This window comes from Papio anubis, chromosome 7, assembly GCF_008728515.1.
Source record: "Papio anubis isolate 15944 chromosome 7, Panubis1.0, whole genome shotgun sequence".
Lineage (NCBI taxonomy): Eukaryota > Metazoa > Chordata > Mammalia > Primates > Cercopithecidae > Papio > Papio anubis.
This window is the reverse complement of record NC_044982.1, coordinates 30503347-30516116: the sequence shown is the minus strand read 5'-3', so window position 1 is coordinate 30516116 and position 12770 is coordinate 30503347. Positions and strand designations below refer to the sequence as shown.

Genomic DNA, 12770 nt, shown 5'->3' with positions numbered 1-12770 from the left:
TAATAAGTGCCATAAGGGAAATATACAAGGTGCTATGGTTTAAATGAGTCCTTTCCAAAATTCAGGTGTTAGAACTTAATGGCCAATGCGATTTTATTAAGAAGTGGACTCTTTAAGAGGTGATTAGGTCATGCGGGCTTCTCCCCTCATGAATGGAATTAAGGCTCAGATAAAAGAGGTTTTACAGAGTGTTGGCTCACTTGCCCTTCTGCCTTTCATCATGTGAGGACACAGCATTCCTCCCTTCCAAAGGATGCAGCAACAGGGAACCATCTTGGAAGGAAAGAGTGAACCTCATCAGACCACCAAACCTGCCAGCGCCTTGATCTTGGATTTCCTAGACTCCAGAAACTATGAGAAAATAAATTTTTATTCTTTATAAATCACCCAGTCTATGGTATTTTGTTATAGCTGCACAAAATGGATGATGGGATAGAAAGTACTTTAGATCATATTAGAAAAGGCCTCTCTGTGGAGGTGATATTTTAGCCAAGGCCTCAATGATGCTCTCAGGTGCAGGACAGCATATCAAGGCCCTGGGGAAAGTGGAAAAAGAGGATGGTGGTTTGGTACTGTGGGCACAGGGAAGAGAGTCAAGACCAGAGGCAGGCAGGGCCCACATCACACCTGGTTGTGCAGGCCATGGTGAAGACTTTAGTTTTATTATAAGTGCAGGGAATGTAATCAATCAGCAGTGGAAGATTTTCATTTATTATTAATTATTTGTTTAAAAAATATATTGGGCTGGTCACAGTGGCTCATGCCTGTAATCCTAGCACTTTGGGAGCTGAGGTGGGCGAATCTCTTAAACCCAGGAGTTTGAGACCAGCCTGGGTAACATGGTGAAACCCCGTCTCTACAAAAAGTACAAAAATGGCCAAGTTTGGTGGCTCACGCCTATAATCCCACTACTGTGGGAGGCCAAGGCGGGCAGATCACTTGAGGTCAGGAGTTCGAGACCAGCCTGGCCAATATGCAAAACCCTGTCTCTACGGAAAAATACAAAAATTAGCTGAGTGTGGTGGTGTGTGCCTGTAATCCCAGCTACTAGGGAGGCTGAGGCATGAGAATCACTTGAACCAGGAGGCGGAGGTTGCGGTGAGCCGAGATAGCGCCACTGCACTCCAGCCTGGGCGACAGAATGAGACTCTGTCTCAAAACAAACAAACAAACAACAACCCCCAAACAAGTAAACAAACAAAAAGTACAAAAATTAACCGGGCATGGTGGCGCATACCTGTAGTCCCAGCAACTCAGGAGGCTGCGGTGGGAGGATGACCTGAGCCCAGAGAAGTCGAGGCTGCAGTGAGCCATGATCATGCCACTGCACTCCAGCCTGGGTGACAGAGTGAGACCCTATCTCAAAATATATATATACATTTTTGTGGGGAGGAAAGAGGAGAGAAGTCTGTTATTTCCTTCCATGTGCAGATTCTTTTTCAGCTGCGAATTTCCTCATTTGACTACGTTTGATGGTCAAAAAAGGGAAACTTCTGTTGACTACTCCCCTCTTTTCAGTAACTAATAATACTTTTGGAGCAGTTAATTTGTGTTGGGCTGTATACTAAATGCTTTACATTCATTATTTCATTTCGTCTCCAACCAAGAGACAGGTATGTACAAATATTGTCTCCATATTGCAGATGGGGAAGCAGAGGCTCAAAGAGGTGAAGCTGCTAGCTCTGGACACAGTCAGGCAGCTAGGGCTTCATCCTTCACCTCCTTCCCCCTCCTCCACTGCTGCCTGCATGCAGCCTGCTCAAACCTTATTACCATCAGTGACCTCCTCAGTTGCCAAGTGTGGTGGCCTTTCCTTAGAACTGTTCATCCTCAAACTTCCTTTTGTTCTTCATTTTCTTAAAGCTCTCTCTCCTCTGGCTTTTAGACACAGGTTCTCTTCAGATGCTCTCAGTCTCTTTGGAGCTATCCTCTTCTTCCCCAACAGGCCACTTCTCTTGCCACCCTCTTTCATTATGTGATTCTGCCCATGGATTCCACCATCCCATGAAGGTGCAAGTTTCATTACAATTTTCTCATGGGACTGAGACAAACACTTCTAATGTCCCTGACCCAGCATTTAGTAAACAAGTATTCATTTAATTTTTAATCAACAATAACTATGGAGCACCTACCATGTGTAAAGCACTGTGCTAGGCACTGATGAGAATACAATGAATAGGACAGGGTCTTCAGGGCAAAGCAAAAAGGGCTTTGGTTTTGTTCACACAATTATATACGTATAAGCACAGGGCAAGGCATACTGTAGATGCTTAGTAAATATTTGTTGAATGAGTGACTTAGTTGGGGAGGCAAACTTGCACATAACTGGCTCTAGTTCAGGTTGAATGAAGAGAGTGCGGTCATAAAGGTACTGGCAAGTACCGAGCGTGAGAGCCAAAGGAGTGGGCAAGCAAGGGTAAGTGTCTTTATTGAGGTGACACTGGAATTGAGCGTTTAAATTACCCCAGATCCCAAGAGTGTTCAAGAACTAGCAAGTGATATGGTGTGCTCAAGCATGTTGCAGGAGGCAGTGGAAGATGGATGAAGTGACACGATTAAAATTGTGTTTTAGGAAACTCACTGTGGTGCCTGTGTAGAGGATGACATTTTGGGGGGACAGACTGCAAGTGGGAAGACCAGTAAGGCAGCAGCTGCTGCATCATCCAGAAGAGTGGCTGCCTGCCCAGATGAGGCCAATGGCAGAGCAAAAACCAGTGAGGGAGGACGGATGCAAGACTACTGCAGGAGTGCAATCTACGAGGCTTAGCACTTTACTAGATAAAGGGGTAAAAGAAAGACACAAGAACTAAAAATGGGTTTGAAGCTTCTCACCTGGGTAACTGCATGATGGTGGTGATATTTCCAAAAGAGTGAACAGTGGAGAAGGGGCATGTTTGACAGAAACTATGGAAGAGGCTGGACAAGATGGCTCACACCTGTAATCCCAGCACTCTAGGAGGCTGAGGCAGGAGGATCACTTGATGGTAGGAGTTCGAGACCAGCCTGGGCAACATAGTGGAGACCCTATCTCTCTACTAAACATTTAAAAATTAGCTGGGCATGGTGGTGTGTGCCTGTAGTCCCAGCTACTTAGGGTGCTGAGGTGGGAGGATTACTTGAGCACAGGAGGTCAAGGCTGCAGTGAGGTAATGATCATGTCACGGTGTTCCGTCCATAGGTGTATCATCTTTTACTTAACTAATCCCTGTTGTAGAATTTCTGACTTTTTCTAGTTTCCTCAGTCCTCCCTCAGAAATGCTGTAGAGAATAATTTAACCTGTATTTAACATTTTTGAGACCATTTCCTTTTTTTTTTGAGATAGTGTCTCACTCTGTCTTCCATTTCACAGAGACCCTGTCTGGAAAAAAAAAAAAAAAAAAAAAAGGAATGGAGAGAGGGAAGAAAGGAAGAAACTATGGAAGAAACTAAGCTTTATTTTTATTTTTGGCATTTTATTTTATTTATTCATTCATTTATTTTTGACATAGGGTTTCACTCCTGTCACTAGGCTGGAGTGGAACAGCGTGCTCTCAGCTCACTACAACCTCTGCCTCCCGGACTAAAGTGATCCTCCTGCCTCAGTCTTCCCAGTAGCTGGGATTACAGGCACATGCCACCACACCTGCCTAATTTTTTGTATTTTTAGTAAAGACAGGGTTTCACCATGTTGGCCAGGCTAGTCTCAACTCCTGAACTCAAGTGATCCACCTGCCTCAGCCTCCCAAAGTGCTGGGATTACAGGCGTGAGCCACTATACCTGGCCTATTTTGACATTTTAAATGGGAAATGCTGGTGAGGTGAACAAGTGGAGATATCTAGTAGAAAGATGAAAATATAAGTTGGATTTCAAGAAACTTGGGAGCTTTCAGTGCTGATGCAGGCAACCAACACTGTGGGAACAGATGTGATTTGTGGGAGAGAATTTTCACTCATGCAGAAAAGAGGCCTGATGGCCGTGGACACCTGTTGAACATTTCCGTATTTCTGTCCTGTGGGAGTCACAAATTCAGCATGTCCAAAATGGAATTAATCATCTTTCCACTAAACTTGTTTATCTTCTTGACTTCTCTAGCTATGCAGATGGCACTGACCATTGTCTTAGTTGCCCTAGCTCGAAACCTCAACTATCTGTCTCCTACATTGACTTTTTTTCACCTATAGAAAATTCTGAAAATCCACAAAAAAACAACAGATAGGAGATATAATCATTAATAATGAAATCATTTCCGATATTGTGTAGTAAATTCTTCTGGTCATACTCCTATGCGAGTATAGATTTAATTTCCTTTGTACGGGAATCATACTCTACATTTTCAGAGTAATCTTTTTATTGAAGTGTAACAGTCATGCAGAAATGTACACAATCATAAGTCGATGGCTTTTCATGTCATTAAATATTCTTTTGCAACATCAATTTTAAAAATTTGCAAGGTATTCCACCCACTGACGTACCATAATTTAGTTAACTAACCCCTGCTGTGGAACTTCTGGCTTTTTCTAGTTTCCTCATCTCTCCCTCAGAAATGCTACAGAGATGATTTACCTATATTTGACATTTTTGTGCCCATTTCCAATTTTTCCTTAGAATACAGTTCTTCGGGGCAAAATTTCTGGGTCCAAGGTATGTGCATATTTTTAAGTAAACTTTTTATTTTAGGATAGTTTTAGGTTTAGAGAAAAATTATAAAGATACTACAGTTTCTGTATAATCCACACCATTTCCCCTATTATTCACTTTTTTTTTTTTTTTTTTTTGTGATGGAGTCTTGCTCTGTCGCCCAGGCTGGAGTGCAGTGGCTTGATCTCTGCTCACTGCAACCTCTGCCTCCTGGACTCAGGCGATTCTCTTGCCTTAGCCTCCCGAGTAGGGACTGGGACTACAGGCGTGTGCCACCATGCCCAGCTAATTTTTTGTATTTTTAGTAGAGACAGGGTTTCACCATGTTGGCCAGGATGGTCTCGAACTCCTGACCTCAGGTGATCTGCCCACCTCAACCTCCCAAAGTGCTGGGATTACAGGTGTGAGCCACCGCACCCGGCTATTCACTCTTACAGAAGTATAACACACGTCACGATTGCAACCAAAATTGATACATTATTATTATTATTTTGAGACGGAGTTTTGCTCTCATGACCCAGGCTGGAGTGCAATAGTGGGATCTCGGCTCACTGCAACTTCCGCCTCCAGAGTTCAAGCGATTCTCCTGCCTCAGCCTCCTGAGTAGCTGGGATTACAGGCACGCACCACCATGCCCGTGTAATTTTTGCATTTTCAGCAGAGACGGGTTTTCACCATGTTAGCCAGGATGGTCTCAATCCCCCGACCTCAGGTGATCTGCCCGACTTGGCCTCCCAAAGTGCTGGGATTACAGGCATGAGCCGCCTCGCCCGGCCCGATAACGTTATTATTAACTAAAGTTGATACTTTATCCAGATTTCCTTAGTTTTTACCTAATGTTCTTTTTTTAATTGCAGTGTCACACCCAGGATACCGTATTACATTGTCATGCCTCCTCAGGCTTCTCCTGGCTCTGAGTTTCTTATACTTCCCTTACCTTTGCTGATCTTAACAATTTTGAAGAATACTGGTCATGTACTCTGCAGAATGTCCCTGAATTACGGTTTGTCTCAGTTGTTTCTTATAATTAGACTGGGTTATGAGATTTGTTAGGAAAGTAGCATAAAGTGCCATTCTCATCATATATCAGTCCACATACTATCAACATGATTTAGCACATAGTCTTGATCACCTGGCTGAATTACTGTTTGCCAGGTTTCCCCACTGTAAAATCACTCATTTTCCCCTTTACAGATGTTGTACTTTTGGGAAGGAAGTCACTATGCACAGCCCACATTTAAGGAGGTGGAAGTTATGCTCCAGGATGGCTGTCTACATAAGTTATTTGAGATTCTTCTGTGGGGGATTTATCTCTTCTTCCTCATTCGTTAATTTATTCAATCACTTATTTATATCGGTATGGGCTCATGAATATTTCTTTTATACTTTGAGTTATAATCCAATATCACTTGTTTTATTGCTCAAGGCAATTTGTAATGTTCTGAGTAACTAAGTGAAGAACCACCCCTCCCAATGTTTGTACCAGCTCACAGGGTAGACGTCATTAAGATCCTTTTCTCTTCAACTTCATAGGCCCATTAAAAAGGTCAGAAAGCAAGGGGGAAGCTGACACCCCTGCCTAGCGCCCAATTTCTGGACGCCCCTAAGGAAGATGAGGCCAGCATGCAGGGGTCTTTCCCCACATGGGCACCTCAACCCGTGAAACGCCCTTTCCCAGCCAGACCTTACTCAGCACCCCTCCTTGTCCCCTGCCCCATCTTCTGGCTTCCTGTGGCTCCGCCCACCACGGGGCGGAAGTGGGTGTGGCCACGGGCGGAAGCAATGGGTCAGGGGCCCAATCTTGCAGCCAGCCCCTCCCACTCGCCGCCGCCCCACCCCTCCGGCCCAGACCGGAAATGAGGTCAGAGAGGGAAGCCCTGGCGGTGAGAGTCGGCCCAAAAAGCGGCGGCCGTTGGAGGTGGCTGCGGCAGCTGGTGAGGGGGAGGAGTGGGTTGAGAGTGTTGGGATCCTGGGGGCTAGTACCAGAGGGGATCGGAGCGCCAAGCCGCGGCTGAGCGGCCAAGGGCGTCTTGGGGCTGCGGCAGCTGGCCGGAGGGTGAGGGTGGTGGGGCCTTGCTTTTCAGGGCCCTTGTCCCCATCCCTGGGGATGTGGGTCGGGCCGTCTCCGGGGCCACAGCCCCCTCTTCCTCTTTCTTCTTTCTGCCTCTCTGGGGCTGGCGGCAGCGTGAGGGCTTGGTGTCCCGAGCCATGGTCGCCCCAGCCCTCATGGACGGGCCGGGGCGAGGTGGAGAGTCCTTCGAAACACAGTTTTTTCTCACATATGTGGCCGTGTTGCGACCCCCGATCCCGGAGGGAGCTCAGTCGCCACGACTTGCATTTTTTCAGTTTCTGCCCTAGAAGAGCCGACCCCCGCCCCTGGTGAGCCCAAATGAGAAGTTGCCTCCTGCCTCTCCCACCTCCTACTCCGCCCCTCACTTCCACCCTGCTCCTGTTTCTCTTCTTACTTGCTGTCCACCAGCTGCCCTACCCGTTCCTTCCTGTGCGTGACTCAGCCTCATCTCTACCCGGGTGCGTGCCTGGACGCCGGGTCCTCTCGAGAGTGTGCACCCGCGACTGGAGATGGGGGGAGCCCTAGGGTTCTTCTGTCACCCACTGTTCGAATTACAGGCTTTGAGGCAGGAAAGGATTCTGCACAAGCATTCGACTACGAGTTGTTTGGTGACTTCGTTCCGTGTTCAAGTTTGTGCTATTCTGCCTGAGGTTTTTATTTGTTATTATTATTATTTTTTTTGTATTTTAGTTGCCTGAGTTTTTAAAGCAGTAATTCTTTATTAGGGAAGTAGATTTAGGCATGCTGTTCCCACTTGTTTCTTTATTTTGGTCTTAGGGACAGTTGTCTCCCAAACCTCAATCATGGCATTTTAATCCACTTTTTTTTTTTTTTCCATTTTTTTCCCCTTCTTTTCACAGGTGTTAATAAATCACTTCTTCATGCTTAAAAGAACTTGGTCTTGTTTAAATGTATGTGCCTTTGGACACTTTGAGACGCTTGGTTTGTATGGTAGTTTTGGAAGTAGGTGTCACCATTGCTCCTACAGGTGTGGCAGATAAGCCCCAGGACTGTTTTCCTGTCTTTAAATTCATTGGCATAGGCACAGCGTGAAAACAGGTTTTAGAAAGCCCTTTGCAAAGTGAAAACCGAATGAATGGGAATATGGTGAGAGAGCGGCACCACATAGAATTTTAACATGATATTGAAATACTTTGGGCATAGAGGCAAGGGAAAAGTGCTAAAAGTTTAATGTGTATTTAATTAGCTGCTATACAAATTAAACATTTCCCCTTAAGAGGGAATTTTGAAGATTGTTCCTACTACTCTCATTTGTTGAAATGTTTGCCTCTGAAGTGACTCCTGAAGTGTGATGTTTGGTTTGAGGATAAACAGAAAAATAAGAAATTTTGGAAAGCAGTTCAGCCAGAAATCTTAGAAACTTCACCCTATCCCTGTCATTTCAGCTGCTGTTGTATCCTATTTTTGTGTGATTGTGTGGCACTGAAGCACATAACTAGGACGGACATTCGGACATTTATTTTCTGAAGAGTAGGAGAGGGGCTTAAAAATTGTTAATTATTCAAAAATATATGACCTACTGTATAAGGTTCTATACCTGCTAGCTTCCAGGTGGTAGTTGGTACCAGAATGGGTGCAAACTTAGTCTCTTCTCCATTCTGACTTCAAACCTGGGCCACTACAATTTCTTGGATCATGAAAACTGCATTCTTCCTTAAAGGGTATCACTAAGTTGTCTTTCTGTTTCTTTCTGCCATGGTCATTGTCAGCAGTGAGCCCAGGCCAAAGAACAGTTTTTCATTCATTCTCAATACCTCGATGAGACCGTGTCCTGCTCTGTGTTTCTGCAACTCTAGTGTGATTTTGAAGTTGTATGTTTTTCTACTCCTGTCCAGTGAGACAGTCTCTAATCTTTCTGGATCTCATCATTAGGTAATTCAGTGACAAGTTTAATTGGGGAAAAGTGAGAAGGATCTAGTCCCCCGAATTTGTTTTGGGTCCTGTCCCAGTTGTCATCTGGTGAGTAGGTTTTTGTGCTTAAGAATATGTTGACTTCAGGCGTTTAACAAGGGACAAAACATCTATTTTTAGTGGCTTTAGGAAGTGGTAGGAACAGAATCTAAGTGTAGCCAGATGAAAGGTGACTTATTTCATTTAGACAGGCAGAACTGTGGACTACCATGATCTGTTTCATCAAATTATTCTGAAACAACAGATCCTTTTCAGGCTTTCTTTTTCTTTTTCTTTTTCTTTTCTTTCTCCCCCCCCCCACCCCCTGCCAAACTTCCTTTTGGCAGATGTGGCCTCATGGATGAGCTGGTACACGACTTAGCCTCAGCCTTGGAGCAGACATCTGAGCAGAATAAGCTTGGTGAGCTGTGGGAGGAGATGGCCCTGAGCCCCCGGCAGCAGAGGAGGCAGCTTCGGAAACGCCGAGGTCGGAAGCGTCGTTCTGACTTCACTCACCTGGCAGAGCATACCTGCTGCTACAGCGAGGCCTCTGAGTCAAGTCTGGATGAGGCCACTAAGGACTGTCGAGAAGTGGCTCCCGTGACCAATTTTAGTGACTCTGATGACACAATGGTGGCCAAACGACACCCAGCTCTCAATGCCATTGTTAAGAGTAAGCAGCATTCTTGGCATGAATCTGACTCCTTTACTGAAAATGCACCTTGTCGACCACTCAGGCGCAGGCGGAAGGTGAAGCGAGTGACATCAGAGGTGGCTGCTAGCCTTCAGCAGAAACTGAAGGTGTCAGATTGGAGCTATGAGAGAGGCTGCAGGTTCAAATCTGCTAAGAAGCAGCGTCTGTCCCGCTGGAAGGAGAATACTCCCTGGACCTCATCAGGCCACGGATTGTGTGAATCAGCAGAAAACAGGACTTTCCTAAGCAAAGCAGGAAGGAAAGAAAGGATGGAGTGTGAAACAGATGAACAAAAACAGGGCTCTGATGAGAACATGTCAGAATGGTGAGATCTCCCTTACTAAGTCAAAGATTTTCCTGGTTAATGTTTCCCAAGGTACACATCCGCAGTCTTAGTGGGTTCTACCTTCTTTCAAACCAGCCACTCTGGTATTGACTTTGAAGACTTCCTTGAATCAGTCAGTAGTTTAGCTTTTTAAGGTACCATTCAAGTGTCTATTTCCCTCTGTCAGGAAGGCTATAGAAACACAGTTGTTTCTAAAAACTGTTTAAAACGCGTACCTCAAATGCACAGCTAATAATTTTAAAAAACAATTTGTTGCTTATTATGCCATGTAGTTTGTACATAAATATTGTTTTTTAGAACTCAGGTCTCAGCAGAGGCTGGTGTTTGTGTGTGTGTGTGTGTGTGCGTGTGTGTGCATGTGTGTGTGAGAAAGAGAAAATGTTAGCACCAGGCATATGGAGTTTATAAATGTTCCGTTAAGTTGCCTGTCCTCATTAAGAATCATGGCTTTAGATACTTTTTGGCTATAATTTTGTTTTCTGCTACTGGTGGTTTGACTATATTGAATTTATTTTTTTATGGCTGACATTCAAATTGTCTGAACACATGGTGGGCTTTGAAAATAACAGTACCGAGTCCCATTAGTCTTACATCAGATGTGATCAAGCCAGAAAAATTTGTCTCTAATGGGTACGTGTTTAGAAATGTAAGTGTAGTTTTGGTGACTTTTTTTAGCTTTTACATCTCAGATAGTCCTAGGAACATTGATCCCCCCCCAGCTTGATACTTTAATGTTATTAATCTTAATCTGTGATTATCTTTTACTTAATAGCGAGGATGCCATTGGTGTTTTGGATGGGACAATTCTTTATGGTGCATTGCAGAATATTTAGCATCTCTGCATTGTTCACACCCCCTTTTCATTGTATCAACCCAAAAGCCTCCAGGGGTGATCCCTAGGTGGATTGAGTACTCCCTGTTGAGAACCAGTGTATTCTATTATTGTTAATATTAGTTGACATTTATTAAGCACTTAACTATGGGCCAGGCACTGTACTATGGACTTAACATATACTCTTATTTAATGTTCACAATTCCACTATATGGTGGATACCACTATTTGTATTTATAGAAGGGAAGCTGAGGTTATAAGAGCTTAGATAATTTGCCTAAGGTCACCCAGTGCCAAAACGGGGAATCAAGCCTGATTCCAAAGCTCATTCGTAACCACCACGTTCTGCTGCCCTTTGAGTTGTTCTGTCTCAGGTTAACTTTCCCAGCTGTAGAACAGATGACCTTTCTGAAGTTTATCTTAAAAACAAAGACATTAATCTTAGGAACTCTGAGGTGAGGCTGTGTCAGTAACAGGAAAAGCTGCTTAGGTCTGTTTACCTGTACCTTTCATGGATGGTTTTTAATCCAGCTTTTAAACTTTTTCTTATTAACTTTATATTTGCCAGTCTGCAGACTATATTGAGATAGGCTCATATTTTGACTTTCCTAATTTTCCTCTAATGCCTCCTTCCTTCTAAGGTCTATTTACAGAATTTATATGTATATATTTGGATTATAAAGGTATTTATTTTCCTCATCAGACTATTTTTAATCAAACAAGAAATGCTTAGTCAACTTGTAGCCTTTCACACTATTGAAACCCTCTACTGAGATATTCAAGTTTGTTTTAATATTGAGCATATATACCAAATAGAATTCTTCTTAGTATTGAGAATGGTGATTTTAAAAGTAGCCTTTTGGGATAATAGCTTTGTGTATGTTTCTTCCCCATAATTTCTTATTAAACTACGACATAACTGTGTGTGAAAGAGAGACTGTTAACTCTGTCTGCTCTGAGATAACAGCTCAAGTGTGGCTCCAGATGCAGAGCCTATAATCTAGCATGAGATGCTTCACTCTTTTCTGTTCCTTCTTACTCCAGACACATCTATTGCACATTCTAGTCAGGATGTAATAATATAAATTCTCGTTACCTGAGAGTCTGGATAAAATTAAGTGGATGGGAATTCTTGTGAAATTCTTCCTCTTTTCAAATTGAGGAGACCTCATTCACCCATTTGGGCTATTACCCTGGCCTCTCACTTGAGAGTTCTTTCAATATGTAGATGCTAAAGGGCTTGTAGCTGTGAAGGAATAATGGGCGGAGTGGTGGCACACATGGCATGAGGAAACTTCTTTAAAATCTTCTAGTTATTTAGGAGTTCTAAATTCCCCTTGACTTGTCTCGATTCATCTGTAGTTACAAACAGAAGTGCTTTGTATTTTTTTCCCCTAAATCCATTCTGTGGGAGAGGGGGTGATTCTTACTCTTTGACCGCATGTTGTGTTCAGCCTCTCTTCAAGAGGAGAGTGGAACTAAAATCTCCCTTAATTGTTAGGCACACCTTTAAAAAGGGCTAGCATTAGAGTGTAAGTAGATAATAGTTTATGATTTGGATATTATACTGTCTTGGTCAGTTTGTTGATTCTGTCAATAATTTTCTACTTTTTTGTTTCCCCTGCATTTTTAAAAGAAATACTTTCAAGAATCTTCTTGGTTACCCTTTCATAAATCTACTTGGATGTGCCACTGTTCACATACAGATCAAAATGTAGAATTTTACTTTTTAGCAGTGATATTGAGGGTTGTCAGAGTAATGATCCACGTTGTAAGATTATTAAGATGAAGTTGATTGTTAAGTTTAGCTTAGCCTGGTCAATGGTAGAGTTTTTGGGTTTTTTTTTAAAGCATGTTTTAGGTGTTTTGGATTTGAAAATGTATGTCTCAATCAGCCTATTTCTAATTTCCTTAAACTCACTGTTTGTGAACTAAACATGGAGTAGTTATAGACTTCATCAATATTTGTTTGCTTTTCTGTTTCTGGTCTTCCTTTAATATTACACCAGCCAATCCCTGACAAGTTTTGAGGAACTAAAAATGGTTATGGTATAATAGTTTTTTCCTGCTTGCATAGAGATCAAACTTACTTTAATATTTTTCTGTGTATGTGTATTTATGAGTATTCTAAAGTAGAACAATTACTGTAAAATTATTTTCTACTGATCTTTATTTAAATTGCCTATATAGCAGCTATTAATAGCTATTAGCTATTAGGGGACTGTAGCCTAATTTTGCTCTATTCTTTACTAACACATCATTTGTTTGTTCCCCTTGAATATAGTTTAGCTTCTTTT

General features: G+C 43.0%; 1 protein-coding gene across 10 annotated transcripts in view; it reads left to right on the top strand.

Moving 5' to 3' along the window:
* The first annotated feature begins 6446 nt into the window (after positions 1–6446).
* The window catches only part of GPATCH2L (G-patch domain containing 2 like), a 63333-nt gene continuing 57009 nt past the window's right edge, over positions 6447–12770 (top strand). For all 10 annotated transcript variants that reach the window (XR_002523434.1, XR_004184853.1, XR_004184852.1 and 7 more), the window contains exons 1-2: positions 6447–6553; positions 8949–9620. Coding sequence is in view for 5 of the 10 variants with exons in the window: in XM_017961381.3 (XP_017816870.1) it covers positions 8959–9620 (662 nt within the window). In the remaining 5 variants the exon portion in view is untranslated. The remainder of the gene's footprint in view (positions 6554–8948; positions 9621–12770) is intronic.